This window comes from Brienomyrus brachyistius, unplaced genomic scaffold (assembly GCF_023856365.1).
Source record: "Brienomyrus brachyistius isolate T26 unplaced genomic scaffold, BBRACH_0.4 scaffold55, whole genome shotgun sequence".
Classification (NCBI taxonomy): Eukaryota; Metazoa; Chordata; class Actinopteri; order Osteoglossiformes; family Mormyridae; genus Brienomyrus; species Brienomyrus brachyistius.
In genome coordinates, this window is record NW_026042330.1 from 734,405 (window position 1) to 759,281 (window position 24,877).

A 24,877-nucleotide genomic window follows, 5' to 3' on the forward strand; every position below is an offset into this window, starting at 1 on the left:
CCGACTCGCTTTCCTCTCTAGCTAGAAAAGCTCGACGCGTCCGGTGACCCCTTAAAATTATTATGCCTTAAAACGTATTTAGAATGTCGCATTAATAAATTCATATAATGTATTTTATTCTTTTAAAGACTACTGATTCCAATTTGGTGTCATATGCTTTTATCTTGTAGGCCGTAGGATAGCTCCTCATTGGCTATGTGCTTTATAACACATTTTATACTTCTTTTACAAACGTTTACTTATTGTATACACACTTTAAAGTTCCGAAAACGACTTGCCTCAGCTGTTTTCAATAAAAGACAGTGGTGTGTGGGTATCGTGGCTGCAGGCACAAGCGCGACATGGAGAGAGCGAGAGCTATTTTAACAAGGATCGCCAGCGTTATTCCTTGATTCTTGTTGTCGAAATGCTTAAGATGTTTTATTTTAAATAACACATTAGCCGAAAAGAGTTTCATTGCTTAAAAACGATGTGGTTAAAGGGGCTTATTTGAAATAAAAGATCAGCATGTGGTGTCATACATCTTTTCAAGTTCTGGTTATGCCTTTTGATTAACCGTACGTAGATAAATTTAGCTAAATGTAGCTAAGCAATCCGGGGGTCTTGTGTTAGAGATCGACTTTTATTTAAATTAGAAAGATTATTTTACACTATTTACAAATAAACATATAAAATATAGAATTAGTGTGCATTCTGCCAGGATGGCGGCATGCTTCTCACAATCCAGGGCCCTCGGTTAGCATCACGACAACAATTTCCGCTGGTAGCCATTTGACAGTTGTTTGCCGCGAGATGTCTCGATAAAGGAAATGCTGTGTGGATCTAAGCACATGCGCTACATGAGAGTGAGCCAGAGAGGGAGCGCATGCGCTCGTTTAACAAGAATTACCAGCGTTATTCCCTGATTATTGCTGTCGAAAATGCTCAGAGCGTTTTACTTTATTATTCCCATTGGTAGAAAAGTGCTTCATTCCTTAAAAACATTACGGTTATAGGGGTTTTATTTGAAATAACAGGCTCTTCGCTGGCGTTACCATTTTGAAAGGTGCATCGGCGTGGGTCCGCATGCGTCAAGCGCTGGACTCGTGCATTCCGCCCCGCGTTGTTCAAACGGTGCAGTCGCATGTGGCCAAGCTCCGGGCTCGTTTCTTCCAATTTCTTCTAAAAGTTTACCGCTTACATGCTTTGTCCAACCTGGTAAATATCACTAAAGTCTTTCGTGGTGGTTAAATGTAATGAGTGTTCTCTTCTTTTAAAACGTGCGGTATGTTTATTGGTTTCGCTTGCGCTTGCTTAAATTTGCTCTTCTGCTGCTTCTTTCAGGCATGTTTGTTTAAATTCACCCTTGCGTTTCTTTTAAAATAACACTAAAGTTTTTCTTCTTTAAAACATTTTGGTGCTTTCTTTTAAAATACTAACAACACGTGGCTACGGGCCGGACGGACATGTATGCGCTAGTTTGCCATCATCCTGCTCTATGTTTCATTATTCCTTAAAAACGTAATTAAAAAAGCACATTAATAGAATAAAAATACATTACATGTATTTATTAAAGTTTAACGGCAATCTCCCAAACCATATGCCCACCTATCGGCAACACGTGTCATAAGCATGTATTGATACCATATATATACATAACCCCTCAACCAATCAGAATAAAGGATACGCCCCTTCCTGCTTATGACGTCAGAAGCGGAACAAAATTAAGCTCCGCCCAATGTACCAGGTAATATCTCTTGCAAAGCTTACTAAGTTTTGTTTTTGTATGAGTAAAAAAATGTATTAGCACACCAATACCCAGGCAGTAAAAAAGGTATGAAAAAGCCTGATCCTCATGACGTGAGAATTCCAAGTGTGTGCGGTGGTGTACACACACACAATTATATATATATATAATATATATATATAGTGTTTTCCCTACCATTATATTAGGGGGATGCCCAGCCCCACCCAACAGCACCTCCTGCCCTCCCGTGAAGGTCAAGTTAATTTTATTTAATTTTATTTTATATATAGTACCAGATCAGAACAGAAGTCATTTAATGCTACCGTTCCTATAGAACAGGTCTATACATTGTCCTTTTATTAAACAAACTAAATAGCCCTATATTATTTATCTTATTTACACAACAGCTTGTCATTTTTGTCTCTACACGGTCGAATTTACAATTCTCTTCTGCTCTATGTATCATGCATGGTGGAGCTCCACCCCGATGCGCTCGCACAAACACATGCGCGCACACACAGGTGAGCACACTCCCACCAGTGGACAGAGACTGTGCGGTGGAAAATATGTCGCGTCAACCACCGAAAAAGCAGACAAAAATATCTGCATTTTTTAAACGATCCCAGGGTGGTGAAGATAATAAATACGCTTCACAATGGGATTTTCTGCGTTAAACTATCACTATTTTAAGCTATCCACTATCACTTTTAAAGCCTAACAGTTAATGTATTTGCAGGTCAAGACAAACATCTGCATTAGGCTGCAAGGAGACCATCTTGCAACCTGCATCCGGATCTCAATAAATGGGCCAGACATTTCTGAATTCCCATATCAGGAGGCTCTAGAAAAGTTCTTCCAGAATCCCAGAAAGATACACTGCAGTGACAAAAGCTGCACACTTTCTGGACAATTGTCATAAATTGTCTATGTTTAGTTCAGTTGTTATATTGACTACATGAACACCATGAATCCTGTCGGTGTCCATCTGCCGCCAAACCCCCACCCCTCCTCCCAAAGCTGTAAACCTAGGGGAAACACTGCCACTTATGCACTAGCGAGCAGAAAACCCATCCTCTCTACAAGCTTGCATCTGTACAACTCGCTTACTTGACAGGTTATGTTTTGAGATTTAGGAGGCAGGAACAGTGGCTGATATTTCCAGTTTGTCGGTTGGTCACTTTGAATCCTGCAATTGGCTGTTTGCTTTAGAAGAAGATGAAGATGATCACTGACCAGTCGAAGCGAGAACAACCAGTTTCACACACTGTCATGATGCCGGGGGAAGGAAGTCTTACATTAAGTTAACATCTTTCAGACATCCTGCTTTAATATTGCGCGTTTGGGGTGGTAAATGGGATCATACATAAGTTTGGGTACTTAAAGCAGCGCTTGAAATTCAGTGCAGGAGTGCTGAAATTTCCCGATTTGTCTAACTGTAAATAAATGTCACTGCAGAAAGGGCCACTATACAGTAAATTGCATTGTGAACAACAAGGCATCTTCCTTCCTATATCACAGGACCAGATTAAATCCTGGGATCAGTGCTCCCCTGATACTACTGATACATCAAACTAGTGTTAGAACCAATGAGAAACTGGGTTTACTTCAAATAGAACTGTATAAATTTTAAGTTGTTTTGAGTTGTTTAAATGCTGCCTTTAGTTTTTGAGGAGGAACATTATCTGGAGTTTACCACGTTTACTCATGTTCAACTCAGCTGCCATTGAATATAACTTTAGTGGTATGACTTACGTTACATTTTTTACATTTTCAAGGCTTAACCCTCTGGAGTCGACGGCATCGTCAGCGATGCCGCGCATCTTTCTTGTGTAATTCAATTCATACCTCGCTGAAATCGTATTGTAGAAACATGAAAAAACGCTGACTAAATCCGTAATCTGTCTTCTTTTCAAAACATCCATTGTCAGAAGTATTAAAGTTTTTAAAATTAGGTAAAATCGGCAAAAAGTAAACCATGTCACCTTTTGTTATTCTACCTGCATTGGGGGCATGTAGTGCCACCCTCACCTGAAGATCGCTATTTGCATTCTAAAATATTATAAATATGAATACAAATAAATATAAATATTTCCACATATTCTGATCGCATTCATGCGGTAATTTGATGAACACAATGGTGAAACGCGATCTAGATACATCCCCATCAGCATCATAAAATAAAATTAAATAAAAAAAACTTATGGGCTGAGCTGAAGAGCAGAATGCACAAGAGAGGGCCTAGGACCCTGGATGATCTGGAGAGATTCTGTAAAGAGGAATGGTCTCAGATGCCCTGTTCTGTATTCTCCAACCATATAAAATGTTATAGGAGAAGACTCAGTGCTGTTATACAGGCAAAGGGATGCTGTACAAAGTATTAAATCCAGGGGTGCCAATAATCGTGACACATGTTTTTGTTGAAAGTAATTATTTCCTGATGAGGGATTTGTTTTTCTTTCAATAAATTTATTTCAATAAAAGGTTGGATTTTTCTCATTTTTTCAGTGTGATATGAAACTACTTCACCAAAAGGTGGATTTTTACTAACCCTTTTTACAAATCATTAGAAGGAGTGCCAATAATTTTGGAGGGTACTGTAATTGTACAGTAAGTTTCTTTTTATGTAATGAAATAGCACAGTACAGGTACTGTACCTGTATATCATCTGGGAGGGGTAATTTCGATGATAATATTTATCCTGACATTTTTTTAATCATCACCCAGCTTGAATTGGTATTGGTGACTACCAGGAAGTGAACACTGGTACTCATTGGTACACAAAAGGAAGGAAGACACTGATAGAAAAACATAGTTGTTAATGATAATAATAGGGATCTTTACCTTAAGGTCAGTGTTGAGAACCCAAATGAAGGTGCACACAGAGGGATTGGTACCACACTTGAGAACCACAAATCCTCCTGGACCATTCTCCCCCCTGAGAAAATCAAAGATCACAGCAGGAAGAGAGAGAAAGGTTATGACAGAAACCACGGATACATCATCACAATGCACGTCATCACCACTATAAACAAACTGTGCATGTGTACTGTAAACTTAGGAACACTAACTGGTAGTATACAAAGTAGTATTTTTTTCAGTAACGATTCACATTTAGTGCAATCATCCCCTGTACCGAACTCGTGAATTCTCTCCTGCCCCTTCACCACCTTAGCTACTGTGTGACGAGCATAATGCTGCAGAATGGCCGTCGTCACATCTAGGTGGGTGCCACATGGTGGTGGTGGTAGAAGTGGCTCCCCATTGCTTCTGTAAAGCGCTTTGAGTGTCTTGAAAAAGTGCTATATAAATGCAACATTCATTCAAAATTCCTTTATGATGCATTCATAAAACATTACAGTATTTCATTTATAACACTTTCAATGAACAAGACGGTTTGAATACACGTATATTATACGATTATACCATTAGCTGCAACATTTTAAAGCATATTAAAGTCAACTTACATTGCTGTCTATTAATGTTCTACAAATTAAACACATTATGAAGGAACAAATAATGTAAATTGTTACCTGTTCTATATAAATAAGTCTCAATAGTAAATCTCAATTGTATTGCATTCATAGGAGTGAAAACATCGTATGCTGCGATATAGTTACACAGGTATTCTGGGTATTTAGATAAGGTGACCCACGCATGAAAGGGTAGAAACAGGATTGCTTTATTTACTTTTATATGCACATTTAGTTCAGCACATGAAGAATCTGCAGGAGATTTGAGCCTTCAATGCAAAAAGACAGGTATAAAGGGATAAGGATAACTTCTGCTTTACGAATGTTCGCTTTACACTACTTTGCTTTCACAAAAGACCTACATTAGCACCTGTTTTTGCCAACAATAAAAATCCAAAAAGGATTTTACAAAAAAAGGAGAAAGCAAAAATAGCATTTAATGTTTATCAACAAACCTGTTATAAATATGCAGTCATGTACCACATTAAGTGTTTTCATTAAGGACATATGCATATGACCTGAAAAATTCCTAAAAAAATTCCCATCTTAACATTACAGTGCAATGCATTACTCACGTGTTTGTGGGGATGCTAATGTAAACGTACTGCACTGCACTGTGGATATTAACGTCAGCTTATATTTGCAACTACATGATATTTCATTCATACCAACTTTTCAAACAATACTGTACTGTTGGCATAAGTTTTTACCTAAAGTAAGCTAAAAGCAGTGCTAGTGTTTGTGGAGGGAGAACAGTGCCTGTCTGGTTTATAGGACAGAAAGTATAAAGCACTACACACTGCAATGATGCACTGTGTAATTCATTGAAGTCAAAGGAGTATTAATAAATGTGGAAGGAAAAGTTACATCGGTGTCTTGCAGGCCTGCTAGGTATTGCTTAGCTAACTGGCTTTCAGAATCAACAATACACCTTATCAAAATGTCTATCATCGATATCAGTAGCTCCACATTTTATTTAAATAACAGCATCATGGCTAGCATAGCAAAATGTGGTAAAAATCATACAGGAAAAGAGAGGTCGCTAACGTGACTAATCTGTTGGCTTGTATTTACCTTTGTCTAATATTGTAGGTGCCAGCAGTGAAACTTGCCAACTCTTACAAGCAGGATAGTGTTAAAAAGTTTTTTACTCTGTGGAAAAAAATGATCAATATGCTGGCCAGGCTGTGTCCTATTTTGATTGAGATTGATCCCTTAATAGTAATCAAGCAATTAACAAAACTACTTGTTCATCCTCAGTTGTTTTGAGGTAGCAGTGTAGTTTTGTTTGAAATTTGTTATTTAGCATTAAGGTCACAGTTTCTATAGTGCAGTGGGAAAGCAACATACAAAACTTGCCAAAAGCTGCAGAAGTTCTTGGCCCAGACAGCCCAAGAACTTTGAACCAGGAATTAGGTTCCTAAACTTTCATGATAAAAAGGCTTACAACAGTGAGGAGCAGGCTGTCAAGCTGGATCTTGTTTTCTTCCCCAAGTGCTATACAGACATTTCAATCTTTCTTCCTTAGCACTTAAATTGAACCTGTAACATACAGGTTATTATTCTATATATTTTTGCTGCTGAGTTTCAACCTGTTGTTTATTGTCTACTTTCTGTTCTGCGTAAAACATCAGTGGAGGGCACAGCTAAACAAAAAGTTCGCTTTCTTTCTATGATATTCCTTGCAAGATAGGTCTACTCAGACAGAAGCACTTATATTTCGCAACTGGCCCTTGCTGACATTTTGCCCTCAATGAAGCCACTCGGAGACTACAAACATGCCGTCATTTACCAGGAATTAGGAAGAAGGGTCTCAAACGTTTTACTGGATTATAGTGTAGTCAATCAAAACCTGGAAAATACAATCATGGGCCTGTATCACAAATCAGAATTTGCTTAGCTGCATAAATTGTTGGATTTGAGGTAGTCTGGGTTAAATGCAAGTGAACAAAGTCCATTTAAACTAGGGTACCTTAAATGAGACAAATTATCCAGCTAAGCAAGAAATCCAGCTTCATGATACAGGCCCCTATTCTCTGCTTAGTTCAGGGTACCCCAGTTTAAAATGACTGTCTTCGTTCACTTACATTTTGCCCAGACTACTATAAATCAAACAAGTTATCGACCTATTGCATCTTGTGTTTACATGAGGTAAGCCTACTGTGTATCAGACAGACTGTTGCAGACACGCTCACAACAAACAGGAAGAAATATGCATGATTTTAGGGTTTACTAGTTGACCGTTAAACTTTATTCACCTTACAAAAAAATGGTGAGAGGATTTACAGGTAGCAGAAATTAATTTAGCTAAAGTTAATTTATCCACTAATGGTTTAACAGAAATGCTTTTCCATATTAAAAGTTAGCTTCGCTAATTACTGGGTAGTGCTTTGTGGAATCCTACCCACCATTGTATGTGTATGAGCTGTTGTCAGCATATGTATTAAGTTTTGCAAATACAGCTTTGCAAACACTCCTTTGTCCTGTGGTTTTATTTACCATCAGCAATTAGTTGACGTCGAATCGACTTTAATGGTACAACAGTCGACTGGAAAAAAAAATCTTAAGTTGTGCAGCCACTAACTGATGCATTATTTACTTTATACAGGTAGTGCATTTATCATATTATTTTTGCTTTTACTAAATGTTAGTGTTATTTTTGGTTTTGTGTTAGGATTTGGTAAGTAACTTTTCAGGCCTGGGAATGCTCAAAAATTTTCCTATGTAAATGAATGGCAATTTCTTCTTCAAAGGTTTCACAGGAATGTTCTACTTTCATAAAGCAGGAGATACCTATATGCTAAAATTTGAGGGAAAACTGAAAGTCATGTCAGAATTGACTGAGCAGTACTACTTAAAACATACATTATATGGACAAAAGTACTGGGATACCCCTCTTAAGTGAATTCAGGTGTTTCAATCAAACCCATTGCTATAGGTGTATAAAATCAAGCACTTAGCCATGCAGTGAAGGTTTACAAACATTTGTGAAAGAATGGATCATTCTGAAGAGCTCAATTAAAGCGCAATACTGTCATAGGATGCCACCTTTGTAATAAGTCAGTTCGTGAACTTTCTTCCCTGTTAGATATTCCAGGGCTAACTGTAATGATGCTTTTACAGTGCTACCAGGAACTGTGCTGTACCCAAGCCGTACAGTGTACTGGCAGTTTCCATTTCAAAGTTTGTAAGCCATACCCATTCCATAACATGGCCAAAATCATGACCACAGAAAGCTGGTTGTGTTACCACCATCTTATTGGGCAAAATGTATAGTTTATCTGAAGAAAAAAAAGCATACACAGGGGGTTGATTACTTTCAAGAGAAGGAGGCTACCACCTTGAAAGTAGGTTGCTACCATTGTTCAGGGAAACTCGACACGCAAACTCCGAGACATGAGACGTAAACCAATTTCAGGGGGTTGTAGGGGTCCTTCTGAGGAAATTTTGAAATGTAGACCCTTTAATAGTGCCTTTTTCAGGCCTCATTCCACCAAATTTTACTGACACAAACTCTGGGTTATTTTTCATCATACAGTAGTAGTACTAAGTAGTAGTAGCAGTCTGTTACTGAGGACACCAAATGTATCTCATTCTCAGATTATGTTGATTAATGATTCATGTACTGGTCAGTTGCAGTGCTCAATTATCAAGTAATGGTTTCATCAACAAGAGGTCAGCTTACCAGTGTCTGAAATAAGACTTTTAACCATTCATTTTATTTTTTTAAATGATTGGTTAACATAAAGGAAATTATGTCTATGACTTCATTTATTTATTTCGCACCCTATTAGACATGTTAAAGGAACCTACAACTGTCTGAATGTAGCTTCTTCATTTAGTAAATTCAGTGGTCTCCTAAATAAAAATAATTCCATAATCCTACCAGGTACACTCACGTCATGCCCATGAAATACTAGTACTCATGAAAAAAACAACCACTCCAAGTTACCAACTAAAAGTCTCTTTCAAAATACAATGCCTCTGAGCCAAACTGATGTAGGTTCATAAACAGTGGTTCCCAATCCTTAGACACTATGAAATAGTGATATCTCAAAGTTTTTAGACAGAAGCATTTTGTGTCAAATAAGAAAGACTGAATTTTCACGCATGGTATAAAAACTGTCAGAATGGGTTAACTTGGAACACGTGTTAATTTTTGTAAACAGGCTCGGCTGATCGGGACGTCATCGCTGTACATTATATGGCTAGTAATAGTAGCTAGCCTACACACACAACTAGTTCAGCGAGTTCAGATGCTCCAGCGTTTTGTCGTTTTTTTGTCAGAAAATTTCACTTTGGAAATAAGCTGTCGGCCTTAGCTTTCAAACAAAATCAGTGTCATGCAATATCTCCCCATATTTTTCACCAATTTTCAGCCGATGTTGGCTCGAACGAACGAAGATATCGATCGTCTGCTACTGGTCTGATCCATGTGCATCTGTACTGTGTGAATAAGTCGACGAGTCGAGTCGTATGTCAATGCAATGCATGCGGCAAACGAAGCGACGACACCAGGATGAAATAGTATAGTATTACGTCCTGCTGGTCTCGCTTCATTAAGTATTAAACTCACCTTCAGTTCATTCAGTCCTGGGCAATTTCGCGCTCGGTTGCAGCCACTGGTCAAGAAGGCTGGTTCGCTTTCTAGACGCTATTTTGTCCACTTGCCTCAATCAGCCAATCAGAAAGCGCAGAATAAAAGCTTGCCAAAAATAGCCAATCAAAACGAAGATAAGACTTAAGAAAGCCAAGCTAAGACGAAGATGGCTGCGCCTAGACAGAACACGGAAATTTCTGCAAAATAAATCTTTTATTGTGGCACCGAGTGCTGATCGTTTGATTCTGGGAACAGAGGCAGTTTTTTTTTTTCAACAACTGAAAGTAGCCGGCGATGTACTTACCCACAGGCGGCGAAATATTGCCGGGTGCCAGCTTCAAATGAACCCCCTGCATACATTCTATATATTTTTCATTGCTAGTAGTATCACACATTGTGATGTATTGAGGCATTCCCAATAATTTGGAACTTGAAAATTTCCAACCACCTACTAAAAAAAAGTACTATAGAACAGCTGAACAGAATGCAAAATTTAAGAAAACAAATGCTAATCTCACTGCATTTGATACTTCTATAACACAGCGATTCTCAGAGGCGTGCTAGTGAAAATTAGCACACAGTAAAAATTTTTTTTAATAACTGCACATAGTAAATCATGATGTACAACCTTGTGAACAGTGAACAAACGACTCTCTGGAATTACACCACTCTTGTTCTCCAAACCAGTAACGCCTTTACCAAGCCGACCGTTCTGCAGTAGAAAACTGAAGCCTGCTGAAACAGTGCCGTAACTAGTCTCTCTTCGAAATATGGCTCAGGTACAGTTTGGTTCCTGCATGTCAGGGTCATAAATGGTATTATTGCAAAATGAACAGGTTTAGGTACAACAGAAACGAAATCACGAAACTGCAGACCACGTAAATTAATACAGAGTGGGGTGCAGAGGATAGTAAAGTTAGTAAAGAGCATTACTAGGGTGCTTCTCTCCTCTCTACAGGACACAATTCACAAACACAGCGTCTGCAAGGCCTGCAGTACTGTGAAGGACCCTACACACCCCTCACATGGACTTTTCAAACTTTTGCCATCCAAGAAAAGATCAGAGCAGCACCAGAGCCAGATCTGCCAGGCTGCAGGATAGTTTTTACCCCCAGGCCGTTAGGCTCCTTAACATCATGCTGCCACCCAGGACCATCCACACTGCCTTGGCCACCTCCTAAAACCAGCAAATTCAGAACTCTTACACAAGCACAGCCCACCTTCGCACAAAGGGCCAGTTTGAACAAAAAAACAAAAGAACTCATTCTGACCTTTGAGCACTGTACCCTCCACTTTGACTTTCCTCATATTTTTCCAGTGAAACATTCCGAGCTTCCATTGTTTATACATGTCTTATACTACGGGACCGTTGAATGCTTGAATCTGATTGGCTGACGAACGTTCTGAGGTGTGCAATTATTTTCAGGGAAACGCACGGCGAACGTAGTTCCAGGCAGCTCTCTTGACCGCATTACAGTTCCATATCACTTCGCATAGTTAACTGTAATAACGGAAATTAGCATACAGTACCTATACAGCACACTGGTCTAACAAAAACAACAACATGACAGACGATTTTCCGAAAGTAAATTTTAATATTTACGGTGAATATGAAACTCCGCTTCGGGTCGTGGCCACATCACCACCTCGGGTGTGCATTATTTTCTAATAATTCAACGGCCCGTCGTCAATTATTCCTTACATATTGAATAACCATTATCATACACTGTTCAAATACTGAGAATCATGTTATATTCTCTACTACCTCATACGGTGCTGTGCTATACACAGAAACAGTTATATATTAGGGCTGAACGATTCATCGATTTCAAATCGAAATCACGATTTGAAACAACACGAACAGATCGCAAAGGCTACGACTTAGGATATGCATTATACAACACGTTTGACTCAGGGTTTAAAACTGCTTTAGAACAGTTTTACAAATTCATGCCATGCTCCTTGTGTAACAGTCATTCTCGCCAAATCAGAAGTGACGTGCTCCTCACATGCTAATCATGCTTACCAATCAGAAGTGGCCCAAACAGCAAATATGAAACCGGAGGAAAAATTACATTTGCGGTGCTAAAAAATATTGATACTGCTGATGAGGTATAAGCGAATTACCTACTTATTGGATGGTCAGAGTTCTGCCGTGACTTCCTTTAACCACCAGTAGCATGTACTCCTCCGTATCATACCAATCAATGGGCCATCACATTTGCTTAATGCTCACCCATTAAGAAAGCAATGGGAGAGTCAGTAATCCTCAAGGCAGCAGAGTTGCTGTCACCCCCAAAAAGACGTAAAACCCATATTATTAGCACACACATATATATAGCCATAATATTTGCCTGAGCGTGAGAATCTGGAAGTGTTGTTATGCTTGATGTGTGAGTGCTGGCAACCCTGAAGACATAATATTTTTAATACAAAAATAAAAAAGTGTATTACTTTATATAGCTGTTAAAAAGCGGGAACTTCGAAGAGAATGAAATGCAAACTACGTCTATTTATCCAATGTTCTATAAAATGCATACTGCATTTGAAAACTTTTCAGCTCTACAATTTCAGGACAAAGCAACCACTGTTAGGAACTTATACTACGGGACCGTTGAATGCTTTAATCTGATTGGCTGACGAACGTTCTGAGGTGTGCAATTATTTTCCGATAACCGCACGGCGAACGTAGTTCCAGGTAGCTCTCTTGACCGCATTACAGTTCCATATCACTTCGCATAGTTAACTGTAATAACGGAAATTAGCATACAGTACCTATACAGCACACAGGACTAACAAAAACAACAACACGACAGGCGATTTTCCGAAAGTAAATTTTAATATTTACGGTGAATATGAAACTTTCAACAACTGGGCTGCAGCAGTATTAGTTAGCCTAGTGTACCAACTTAAAGGCTACACATGACATTTCTCACTAGCGAGGTAATAACAGCGCTGCATCTTAAAGCAGACTTACAGTTTAGAGACGGTGCTTCAGAACACTGTTGAGGGACACACAGAGGTAGCCTAATTCATACAAGCTCTCTCTCTCGCTCTCTTTCTAATAACTTCATTATTAACTGCATTAGTCTGCTATCAACGGCTCAAGCCTCCATTGCCAGCTTTAAAATGACGTTTTGGAACTAGCAAAAGAGTCGTTGGATGAGATGCGGAAGAAATAATCCTACTCACAATAGTGATTTAAGTAGAAAAACCAGACGAATCCCTTGAAATATATCATCTGATCGATGTCTTGAGGTGTGGCAACCGTAGTATAAGCGGAATAATTGACGACGGGCCGTTGAATTATTAGAAAATAATGCACACCCGAGGTGGTAATGCGGCCACGACACGAAGCGGAGATGATATATTTCAAGGGATTCGTCTGGTTTTTCTACTTAAATCACTATTGTGAGTAGGATTATTTCTTCCGCATCTCATCCAACGACTCTTTTGCTAGTTCCAAAACGTCATTTTAAAGCTGGCAATGGAGGCTTGAGCCGTTGATAGCAGACTAATGCAGTTAATAATGAAGTTATTAGAAAGAGAGTGAGAGAGAGAGAGAGAGCTTGTATGAATTAGGCTACCTCTGTGTGTCCCTCAACAGTGTTCTGAAGCACCGTCTCTAAACTGTAAGTCTGCTTTAAGATGCAGCGCTGTTATTACCTCGCTAGTGAGAAATGTCATGTGTAGCCTTTAAGTTGGTACACTAGGCTAACTAATACTGCTGCAGCCCAGTTGTTGAAAGTTTCATATTCACCGTAAATATTAAAATTTACTTTCGGAAAATCGTCTGTCGTGTTGTTGTTTTTGTTAGTCCTGTGTGCTGTATAGGTACTGTATGCTAATTTCCGTTATTACAGTTAACTATGCGAAGTGATATGGAACTGTAATGCGGTCAAGAGAGCTACCTGGAACTACGTTCGCCGTGCGGTTATCGGAAAATAATTGCACACCTCAGAACGTTCGTCAGCCAATCAGATTAAAGCATTCAACGGTCCCGTAGTATAAATATATATATTTTATTTTATATATATATATAAATAAAACAAATAATTTATTTATGTGCCAATACTGCAAAACCATTATACTGTACATTCCTTACCACTTCTTGTCTTAGTTTTGCACTGACCTACATGGCTTAACACAATGGCATGTGTTGTTTAAAATTTCATTTCTTTTTTTACATTTTGTTATTACTCATTTTTGAACAGATATTTGTCACAAGCTCCACAGCTTCGTCTCTCTGTATACTTGTATATGGCTGAGATGACAATAAAGTTTACTTTGACTTGACTATGACTAAGGCACACAGTGAGTAAAGGTTGACAACGCAGTTGATTCAACAACTGCCTAGCTGTAAACATCCTCTGGCATTAAACCTAGCACAAAAACTGTGTGCTGAGTGCTTCACGGAATGGGCTTCCATAGCTGAACAGCTGCATGAAAGCTTCACATCACCACGCATGATGCCTTGCGTCAGATGGAGTGGAGTACAGCATGCCACTACTAGACTCTGGAGCAGTAGAGTGACAAATCACATTTCTCTCTCTGGCAGTGTGATAGATGAGTCTGAGTTTTACAGATGCCAGAACAATGTTACCTGCTTGACTACACTGTGCTGTTAAATTTTGTGGAGGGGAATCATGGTTTGGGGTTGTTTTACAGGAGTTGGTTTAGGCCCCTTAGTTCAGTTGACATGAATTTTTAATGCTTCAGCATACCAAGACATTCTGGACAATTCTATAATTCCAACTTTGGGAACATGGAGAAGGCCATTTTCTGTGCCAGCAGACATGTTTGGGTGAGTTAGGCATGGAAGAGCTTCACTGGCCACACAGAGCCTTGACCTCAACACCATCTAACACCATTGTGATGAAGTAAAACAGAGTTTGCAATCCAGACCTTCATGTCCAACCTGTCTGAGGTATCTAACCTCACAAATGCTGTTCAGGATGAATGGGCAAAAAATCCCACGGACACACTTCAAAATCCTTGAAGAGTAGCAGCTGTTATAGCTGAAAAGACCAACTCCATATTGATGCCTATGGATTTAGAATGGGATGTCATAAAAGTTCCTGTAGGTGTAATGGCCAGGGGTCCCAGTACTATTGTCCAAATACTACACTTGCGATTGGGTGTGAAGACAAAGGAAGTGACTTACCGGACATAGCAGTTGTGTGGAGGCTTGGCTTCATGAATGGTAGCCATTCCTGCCGACATGTAGCGATCACGTCGCCGCTCTACTCGTCGTACATTCACAAAGTCTCTGGATGGGCAGCAGGAACATGGAAAACAGTGAGTTCAGATTTGCATGATGGGCATGTAGTTGCATTCCCCCTGGTGGAGCCAAGCTCACATACCTGGGGGACACAACGCCCCCTGCTGCGCCAGAAGAGATGTCATATGACACCAGGGTGTTGTCATCCACACGCTGCAGGATCTGAGACGTAAGGTGAGGAGGGCCTGGGTTACACATCTCACTCCCCTTCAGAGGGGAGATCTAGTTACAGCAATGGACATTTTAAGTAATGGAAAGGGTCACAGCAAACACCATTTCCATAAAATAATGAGGCAGCCAGACAGTAGAGATTACATACAGACCAACTACTTATATGTCTGTATATGGGGGCAGCGTGTGGCTCTGTGGGCTAAGCCTGTGTGCCTGTAATCAGAAGGTCGCAGGTTCAAACCCAGCCTCAGCCTGTGGGTCCTTGAGCAAGGCCCTTAACCCCCAGCTCCCTGGGCGCCGCTACGGGTGGCAGCCCTTCGCAGACAACTTCCTCTATGAAAAAAGAGCAAGTTGTGGGAGGCGTAAAGACAATTTCCCTACGGGGATCAATAAAGTATCAATTATGTATTATGTCATTATGTTATTATTATGTCAATAATAAGTAGCACCCCCATGACTGCCCAGCTTCCAGGAGGCACTCTGCTGCCATGCTGCTCATACAGATGATGACAGTGCTGGTGATGATCATGATGATGTGCACCTGACAGCCTGAGATTGTTCTGTTCCACTGAACCATCTTCTCCGGCTGCAGAATGACCTCCTGGTAGACAAGCTCTGCAGAGCACTGCATGAAAGCCTATTGGCATGGACATGCATGTCAGAAGGTAGGTTCCCATCCAAGAGATTTCATGTACAAAAACAGTTTAATGCTGTTTTTAATGCGGGCAATAAATATTTTAGCATTTAACTCTAAAATTTTACAATTGTCGACACAAACTTTTCCCAGTTAGTTTTAGTGAATAAAGGCTTTGTTGATACTTGACATTTATCGACGAACTATAGTTCTTTCATGAGATGCTTGTTTTCACAAGCATCACAAAGTAATATTTGTGTATGTTATTACAAATTGTTGTACGTAACCTGAAGTTTTAATATGACAGCCTTTATGGTAATTTGTTTGTATATATGAGTTCTGTAAGGTCTGTAAGTCGGATGTTATTAACCCGGGGATAGCCTGAGAGAAGTGAAATGTACACAGTATACACTGCCTGGCCAAAAAAAAAAAGTGTCCATTTGAATTTAATTCGGCAAATACTTACAAAGTTAATGATTGCATCAGTATTAGAACTCAGCAATGCTATGCAGCAATAAAGTGAAGTCAAATGAGTACCTGAATCTACTGACTGGCCAGGTTACCTCTCCATCCATCATGAAAAGATTTTTTCTTTCCTGATGTCGTGGGCGAGAAAGCCAAGATTCATCAGGCTTGAATTGTGAAATAGTGGTTCCTTAGCACAAGGAATCATTTTCACACATGAATTTATCAATTGGCCACTTCAGAGTCTTGACCTTAACGCCACTGAAAGTCTTTGAGATGTGCCGAATAAGATTTCATGGAGTGATTCAACTCACTTTGTCAATACAAGATGAGAAACGGATGCAAATATGGAAAAAACAAAATGCAGAGATGTTGCATAAACTTGTGGAAACAATGTCATGACAAATGTACGCCATAGTCAAAGCTAAAGGCAGTGCAAAGCAAAATTCAAATGGCGACTTTGTTTTTTTTGGCCAGGCAGTGTATTTTATCAGTACATTTAGAGTTCTGGATGGAAATGTGCCGGACATATTTTTTTGGTGAAACTAATGTGACACAGGTTTTCTCCGGATATTGCGTAATTACGCATACAGTTTCTATGAATAAGTCAGTTTTATGGAAATGCAACGACTACAAGATATTTCGCTAACATTTTTGACACATATTTTCGTTTTGTCGCCAAGAATATACACCTGTTTCCAAGTGGATGGAAACATAGTTAGTGTCACATAGGGGATTCAAAGCATGCTGGACCTGCCATCGCCTGGTCACATTGTAGCAGGAGGTTTACCTTGAGAATGAAGGTCTTCCCATAGAAAGGAATCTCCAGGGAGTACACGGAATCACCATGCTCCTGACAAGACACAAAACAAGATTTGGATTAAAAAAAAAAAAAAAAAAAAAAAGAATTATTGAAAGCTAAAAGTTCTACAGTGTCTAAGAATAAGTCACACACTCCACTTGATTTGGATTTAAAAAAAAAAAATTACAAACCACAGGTCCACCCTCATTTGTCTGCACTCACATTGTTCTTCTCAAACTTCCAGTTCTCCTCCTGCATCAGGATGTGCTCCACCACCGCCATGGCCTCCCGGCCCTGCCGCACAAACTCCTTCTCCTGTCAGAACACGGACATGGCGCTAATGCCACATGGGGCTCAGGGAGTAAGGGTAAACACAGAAAACACCACTAAAGCATAGTATGGAGTATCTCTGATGAGTGTCTGAGCTGAACTAGGATTGAAGTCCAGACATATACACAAAAGGTAGAGACAAGACAGCACAGCAGGAACACAGCATGGGAAGACAGGTGTGCCACACTGATAAATCAGCCTTCTATCCATCGTATATCACAACATGACTGTCCATAACTCTCCTTCATAAAGCAGTACCTCTGTTTTACATTATTTAGGTTTATATCCATACCAGTGGGGTAACTGCTATGCCATTTGCAGGCAGTTAACCAACACTGATTGACTGACATATGGCCTCACTACTCTTTTAACAACCAAGTGAGGGGGGCTCCTCAGAAGCCCCGATGAATAACAGTTATGTTTTGGTTTGAAGTTTTTTAAACATTACACAGGAAAGTTTAAGGTGAAGCCATCATAATCTCATTCTGCACAGTTTTGTCAGAAGGAAAAATTAAGAACGGTAACCATTTAAACAGAGACAAATCTTTCACTGAAGGGAATTACAGGATACAGTTTGCCATATATTTAAAGCCAAATATTTTTTGTCCAAAGCCTAGGCGCCAGCCAAAAGGAGCCGCCTGCTCCTCAGACTGAAATGTTATTTTTACTGTCTAATATGGTTTTGCTTTTGCCGTGTCTTTATAAATAAACCATGTGAAAAATTTTCATTCTGGAGTCTTTATTTCAGGATGTCTACAGAAATCCTAATGAGAAATGTAAGACCTGTCCTCCAACAACTGCCACAAATCCCCTGACCCAGATGAGATCCTCCCAAGAATACTGAAGAGTTTGCATGCAAGATCAATATTCGTCTCTGTGATATCATCAATAGTTCAGCTTTCTAAACCATGTGAACAGTTTGATCTGCATTGGTTCCTGAATGACATCACACTAAATTTAGATTCCATGCAGTTTGGCAGCCGACAGAATAGTTCTACAACATACTACGGCTTGAAGGATTCTGTGCACAAGGCCTGTGATGTATTGGGCTCAGTATACACATTAATTATTAATTACTGATTTTTCCAAGACCATTTGATGCTGTACATCGCACGGTAGCTGTACAGTGCCTCCTGGACCTTGGAGTGAGATTATGTGTGGTGTTGCAAGGGTAAGGGTACTGGGGTGTATGGTCTTCCTAGCACTGATTAACAGTGCCCTCCGGGACAGATCACTGGAAATGTGACGATGACATGAATTTGGCCCAGACGTGGCTAGAGCTCTCTGACTATGGATCAGGCTAAAAGGTTGCGAAGTAGAGGTACACCAATCCCACTTTTTCAATGCTGATACGATCATGCTACCTGAACAGAGGGTATTTGGCAATATGTGTACCGATCTGATACCAAAGCTTTTTTTTTAAAAAAAAAAAAAAAAAAAAAAACCTATGCAACAATATCACTTACACTTCCTGGCGATAGCAGCCCCTCGTGTATCACAAGCTGTAGCGAGTGTCATTGTTTTTTTCTTCATATTACTCACATTGTCTTTCACAATTGCGTTCACTTTGTTTAGTGGGATTTTCCACTAAATGCTACTTCTACCTCTTACACTCCTCCTGGTGCAAAGAATATGCACTTGACATCAGAGCAGATGGAAGTCACTAAACTCACAAGCAGTGAAGAGCAGAAAACTAAAAAGCAGTGTTAGCATTAGCTTGAATGCTACTAGAGCACATCTAAAATCAGAAAGAGCTGTTGTGCGATTGTACAAATTTATTAAACAAGAAATTGGAGCTATTTTTTTTACAGAAAAAAATTAAATAAGTATCCGATGGGGTTCAGTCATATATGGACGGTACCTGATTGATCCATCTGATTAGGTACGGATAGGTGCAAATACTGATGCCGAGTACAGGGATCAGTACTGGGCCCGCTACTGTTCACTTAATATATGCTACCTCTTGATAACATTATTAGAAATCATGGTGTTGGGTTTCATTGTTATACTAACGATACACAGTTATATATGTCTATAAAGCCTGATGATGCATCGCTGCTCTCTCGGTTAGAAGACTGTCTATTAGATATCCAGTGCTGGGTGTTCCTTATGTTAAACACAGCAAAAACAGAAGTACTGGTAATTGGTTCCAAGGCTACACAAAATAAGTTTCACCACCTCAAACTGGTGGCCTTCATACACAATCTAACACTTGGTCTTCTAGTTGACTCAGATTCATGTTTTGATGCTCACATAAGAAGTATTACTTGAATTGTGTTTTATTATCTACGGAACATAGCCAAGCTTCAGAAGATGCTCTCCCTTCTTGATGCAGAAAAATGAATACATGCCTTTATAACTTCCAGACTGGACTCCTTTCTGGTTGCCTACCTGGACCCTTACGTAGACTTCACCTGCTGACCTCATACATTTGCCTCGTTCTCAAGGCGCAGAATATGTGTTTCTACCCTAGGTACTAAGAGCTATATGGGAGGCTGCAGAGCTTTCTCCTATAGAGCTCCTCAGCTGTGGAATGGTCTCTCACCAGATGTGTGGGATTCAGGCTCACTCTCAATATTCAAGTCTAGACTAGACTAGTTCTAGCTTTAGCTAATTGATCACTCCCAGTTAGACCTGTAGTGTGAGGTGTAGAGCTGGATGGGGGATCGGTGCCACTGGCTTCGGATAAACGCAACTGTCAGTGCCGTCACTCTAGCTTCACAATCCCTTGTGGAACTGGAGTGCTGACATTTCAGGGACTCCCCATGCCTGCATTCCCAATGGCCTCTCCCTCCTACTCATGCTGCCATAGTCATATCTGCCGGCGCTTGCACATCGCACTTACATATTTCACTCACCTAACTGTTAGCACTGCCTATAGTCTCTCCTACTTTGACTAATTGCACATTTTATCTCCCCTACTCTTCCTTGGGTATGTTGCCCGGAGACCTCAAATTATCAAGATATCCACATCCTGCTACGTGCAACCCCCACTACCCATGATATCCATCCGTCCAGCTCGTCCTTCTGCTTATGTCGTCCTCCATGTCTGCCCGACTGCCATACTACTGGTTGCCCGGCGATCTAAAGGAGCGCCAACACCAGCTTGTCATCACCTCCCTGCTCCCCGGTTATGACTGATATTTTATGACTTGGACAGTGTGACTTGGCACTTAGCCATCTCTCCAATTTGGTTTTCCTTACTAGCCTCAGGAGAATGGGCTCCCCCTTTGAGTCTGGTCTCTCCCAAGGTTTCTTCCTCCTAGGGAGTTTTTCCTTGCTACTGTCGCCTCTGGCTTACTCACTGAGGGCTTTAGGCAGGGATGCAGTAAAGCACTTTGACACAATGTAATGTTGTGAAAATCCGCTATACAAAAATAAATTTGTTGTTGTTGTTTGATCGGTGCACCTCTACTCAAAAGCATGCAGACACGGGTTAGTAACATCATTCTTGATCTGAGGTTCTGCAATTGTGGCCAAAAGTTTTGAGAATGACACAAGTATTGGTTTTCACAAAGCCCGCTGCTCAGTTTATATGATAGCCTTGTCTTCGTCAACACTCACCTGTGTTAACGAGAGAATCACTGAAATGATGTCAGGAGGTCCTTTTGTGGCAGGGCTGAAATGCAGTGAAATTGTTTTTTGGGATTAAGTTCATTTTCATGGCAAGGAGGGAGTTTGCAATTAATTGCAATTCATCTGATCAGTCTTAACATTATAGAGTATGTGCAAATTGCCGCCACAAAAACTGAGGCAGTAAGCTTTGTGAAAACCAATACTTCATTTCAAAACTTTTGGCCATGACTGTATGCACTGTCAGATAGTGCACTCTAACAGACAGACAGCATCATCTGTGTCTTGGCTTTGACATTTATTCTCATTCCATCAATGTCTTGCATTACTAAGCAATGTATAAAATTTATACATTTATAAATGTATAAATATTTTTTTTTATACAATATGCTTAATAGGAGTCCATTAGTAAGTACAAGTTGTCGGATGTTCTTACCCAAAATGACTCACTGTAGTGAAATTCTGAGCAACATTTAAACATATGAAATATTTTAGATATGTTTATGACATCTATAAAACAAGACCTAGTAAACTCAAATTTAAGACTTTTAAATGCACCGAGGACCCTTGTATTTATCTGGATTGTTTCTAGGTGATGAGGATGGACTGAACCTCACCTGGACAGTGACTGCTCTCCGCCCTAGTCCCTCCTCATCCAGCTCCTCATCAGAACCTACAGAATAGCATAGTGAACAGGATACTTTATTAATCCATCCATTTTCTATACCCGCTTGGCCGATGCAGGGTCATGGGGGTCCGGAGAAAACCACAGGGGTATGGCAGGGAATAAACCAGAACAGGGCACCAACCAATTTCAGGGCACACACCATTCAGATCCAGACACAGATCCACACCTACAGGCAGTTGGGCAACATCAGTTAACCTTTTGTACTGTAGACTCAGAGAACCTGGAAGAACCCCCATGATGACACAGGGAGAAACATGCCAAATCCTTACACCTAGAGGTGTGAGGCAACAGTGCTAGGCATTGTGCTGCCCACTTTACTCATTCCTGTGGGGAAATTGTCTTTTCACCTATCCCATCTTGCTTTACATGAGACACACAGATACATATACAGGTGAGTGCAAGAGCTTGGAAGTCTCTCAGTCTGCCAGCTCCAGGATTCAAACCTGTGCACAGCATCATGCGCACAAGTCCTAACCTGATAAGCTACACACCATAAAAAAGGGGGACAACGCAAAGGGAAGTGGTCAGCCGTACTGTGGGCAGAGGGGTGGTGAAAGAGACTCCTTTGTGTAGTTCTTGTATCAGAGCATGGCGCTCCACAGTACCTGCCAAGGACTCAGGAGGGGAGTAGAACTGCCCATCAGACACAGCCCGGGGGTACAGCAGGGGGCCTCGCTCATGTGATGTGCCCAGGGACGCCAAGAATGCTGGGAAGGGAAGAGATCAATCATAGCTTTTGTCTGACCCCTATAACTCATTGAAATGATGCAGATAGATAGAGGAGATCAGCATTCTTAAAAAGGAAGATGGATGGAACTTCAGTTTACAACTGCTTATTGGCAGCATTGTTGTGGGACCTGGAGCCTATGCCAGGTAGCACAGGCCACAAGGCAGGGGACACCCTGGATGGGATGCCAAGTTCTACAGAGCATATACACATACTCAAAAAAATGTATCACACGCTGACCAATTCAGAGATGCCAGTTAGCCTAACTACCTTTAATCTGATTGCAGAAGAATCTCCAAGCCACACAGGGAGAACAAGCAAACTCCTCCCAAGCTGTGAAACAAGAATGCTATCCACTGAGCCACCATAACAGGCAAGTTTCTACAACACCCCCCATCTCCCACACCATTCTCACCCCTTTCATCCTCAGCCTCCTGGCTGAGCACTTTAAAATCAAGGAACCATGTCTCCAGCCATGCCACCACAAAGGAGGTGATGGGTAGCACATAGCCAAAGGCATTCTGGGATAGCAGCTGTAGTGGAATATGAGCATATTTTAGGGAACTGAGCACAAAAGCAGTGAATTAAGCAAACAGAGTTACTCAATGCATGGTAAATTCATAGTTATTCAGACAATTTTTAAATTGTAAAAACATACTACCTCAAAATAGGATTTCTAAGCACAAATTTCATTGCTTTTTAATTTGGTAATTACAACTAGTTAACTGATGTTCAGTAATAACCAGTAAAATAGGTAATTAAAATACAAAAGGTTCGCTTCCAAAAAGTCCCTTATTTTGAAGGGCTTGTCTTCAACAAAGAGTATGAACTGGGAAGTTACTAACAAACAGTCAAAGGCAGCACAAATGTACATTCAAATCCCATAGGAAGGATGCAGATCAAAGACAAAGCCCAGACCCATAACCACGGAGGGGTGAGAAATGAGGAAGGTGTAACGAAGACACTTACGTCCGAGTTGATAACTTTAGCAATGAGGAAGGCACTGGACACCAGAGTGGTGATCTGAAAACAAGAGAAGGGGGGTAAAAATCAGGCCACAGGAGTGAGTGAGTGAGTGATGGCCATCTAACCAAACCCAGCCGTCAGAGCAATCGGTGTGATTAACAACAATCAAGAGGGTCTTACCGCGATGACCCACCAGTGCCTCAGGCGAACAGCAGCATAGGCAATCTGTAGGCACAGAAAGCGGAACACAGCCAGGAGCTGCCAAAAGAAGGGAGGGAAAAATAAAGTAACGTCTGCATTACAAACGGTATCACCTTTTTCAGTCTTACTGAAATCTTGTTGAAGGGCGAGCACTCACAAAGATGTCAAAAAACGACGTCTCAAACTTGTAGTGGATCACCTCCTGTTCCAGGTTCTGCCAGATAGCCTTTGTGATCTGGATGGGCAAGGAGAATAAGAAAAAACACAAGTGCTGAGAAAGTGAGAGGAGAGGGGCCTAAGGAGGGAAGTTGCAAGGGAAACCAGGGAGAAGGGAATAAAGGACCTTTTGGGGATACCTCTGTATTGCTAATATCCCTTAAGATGGAAGATATCTAACATTCAGTTTCACCAAAAACAGTCATACCAAATAGTTTGAGTATAGCATCACTTTTTGGTCACACCAGTGGCTTAGTTAAAACTTTATATTCTCATCTCTGCATAGTATATGATACAGATACCATGAATATGACATTAACCGTACTGTGTATTTTGTTTTGTGCACACCAAATATCAATAAAATTATCTTCATAGAAAATTATTTAAACTAAATGATTTTCAGCCAGAAGGGAAAGATGGAAGAAAGGAACGAGGCTGAGAGAAACAAAATTAAAAAAGACAGTAAACAAACTGACATTGAGCTCAATGATCCAGAGCAAGGAGATGAAGAGCAGGTCAAATGTGACGAAAAGGCAGAAGGTCCGGCGCACATCAGAGATGACACGGCGCTCCTCAGGGGCACAGGGTGGGCAGGGGGACGGAGCAGACAGTGAGGCCTGTGAGTAGGAGGCATTGAGGGAAGCAATGGCTGGGAGGCTCTCCTCTAGCTCCCCGTACTCCACCCTGCCTGGCATTGCTAACTGGGAGAAGAAAGGCCATGGGGTGTGTGGGTGATGGGGAGAGGGAGAAAGAGAGAAAGCATAACTGCATCACTGTTAGCCAATGGGAGAATAAGTGAATTTACAAAGCTCCAAGATACAGTAGAGACCTCAGATACGTTATTGATCCCCATGGGGAAATTCTCTTTACGCCTCCCCAACATGTTTTCTGTAGGTGAGAGCAAGCTGGCCACAAAAGGCAGCCACCAAAAGCCACACCCGGGGAGCTGCGGGTTAAGGGCCTTGCTGAAGGATCTGCAGAGGTCAGGGTCAAACCGACAACCTTACACTCACAGGCACAGAGGCTT

At 40.7% G+C, this 24,877-nt stretch overlaps 1 protein-coding gene across 1 annotated transcript in view; it reads right to left on the reverse strand.

The window, feature by feature from the left end:
• Positions 1–24,877, reverse strand: part of LOC125724117 (stAR-related lipid transfer protein 3-like) — a 55,136-nt gene that overhangs the window by 23,209 nt on the left and 7,050 nt on the right. The window contains exons 2-14 of the mRNA XM_049001069.1: positions 24,327–24,551; positions 23,792–23,869; positions 23,614–23,691; positions 23,437–23,490; positions 22,883–23,000; positions 22,346–22,447; positions 21,670–21,725; positions 17,372–17,464; positions 17,138–17,200; positions 15,790–15,885; positions 15,160–15,239; positions 14,961–15,065; positions 4,568–4,661 (exon numbers count right to left, since the gene is read on the reverse strand). Of these exons, the coding sequence (XP_048857026.1) occupies positions 4,568–4,661; positions 14,961–15,065; positions 15,160–15,239; positions 15,790–15,885; positions 17,138–17,200; positions 17,372–17,464; positions 21,670–21,725; positions 22,346–22,447; positions 22,883–23,000; positions 23,437–23,490; positions 23,614–23,691; positions 23,792–23,869; positions 24,327–24,545 (1,236 nt within the window). The 5' untranslated portion in view covers positions 24,546–24,551. The remainder of the gene's footprint in view (positions 1–4,567; positions 4,662–14,960; positions 15,066–15,159; positions 15,240–15,789; positions 15,886–17,137; positions 17,201–17,371; positions 17,465–21,669; positions 21,726–22,345; positions 22,448–22,882; positions 23,001–23,436; positions 23,491–23,613; positions 23,692–23,791; positions 23,870–24,326; positions 24,552–24,877) is intronic.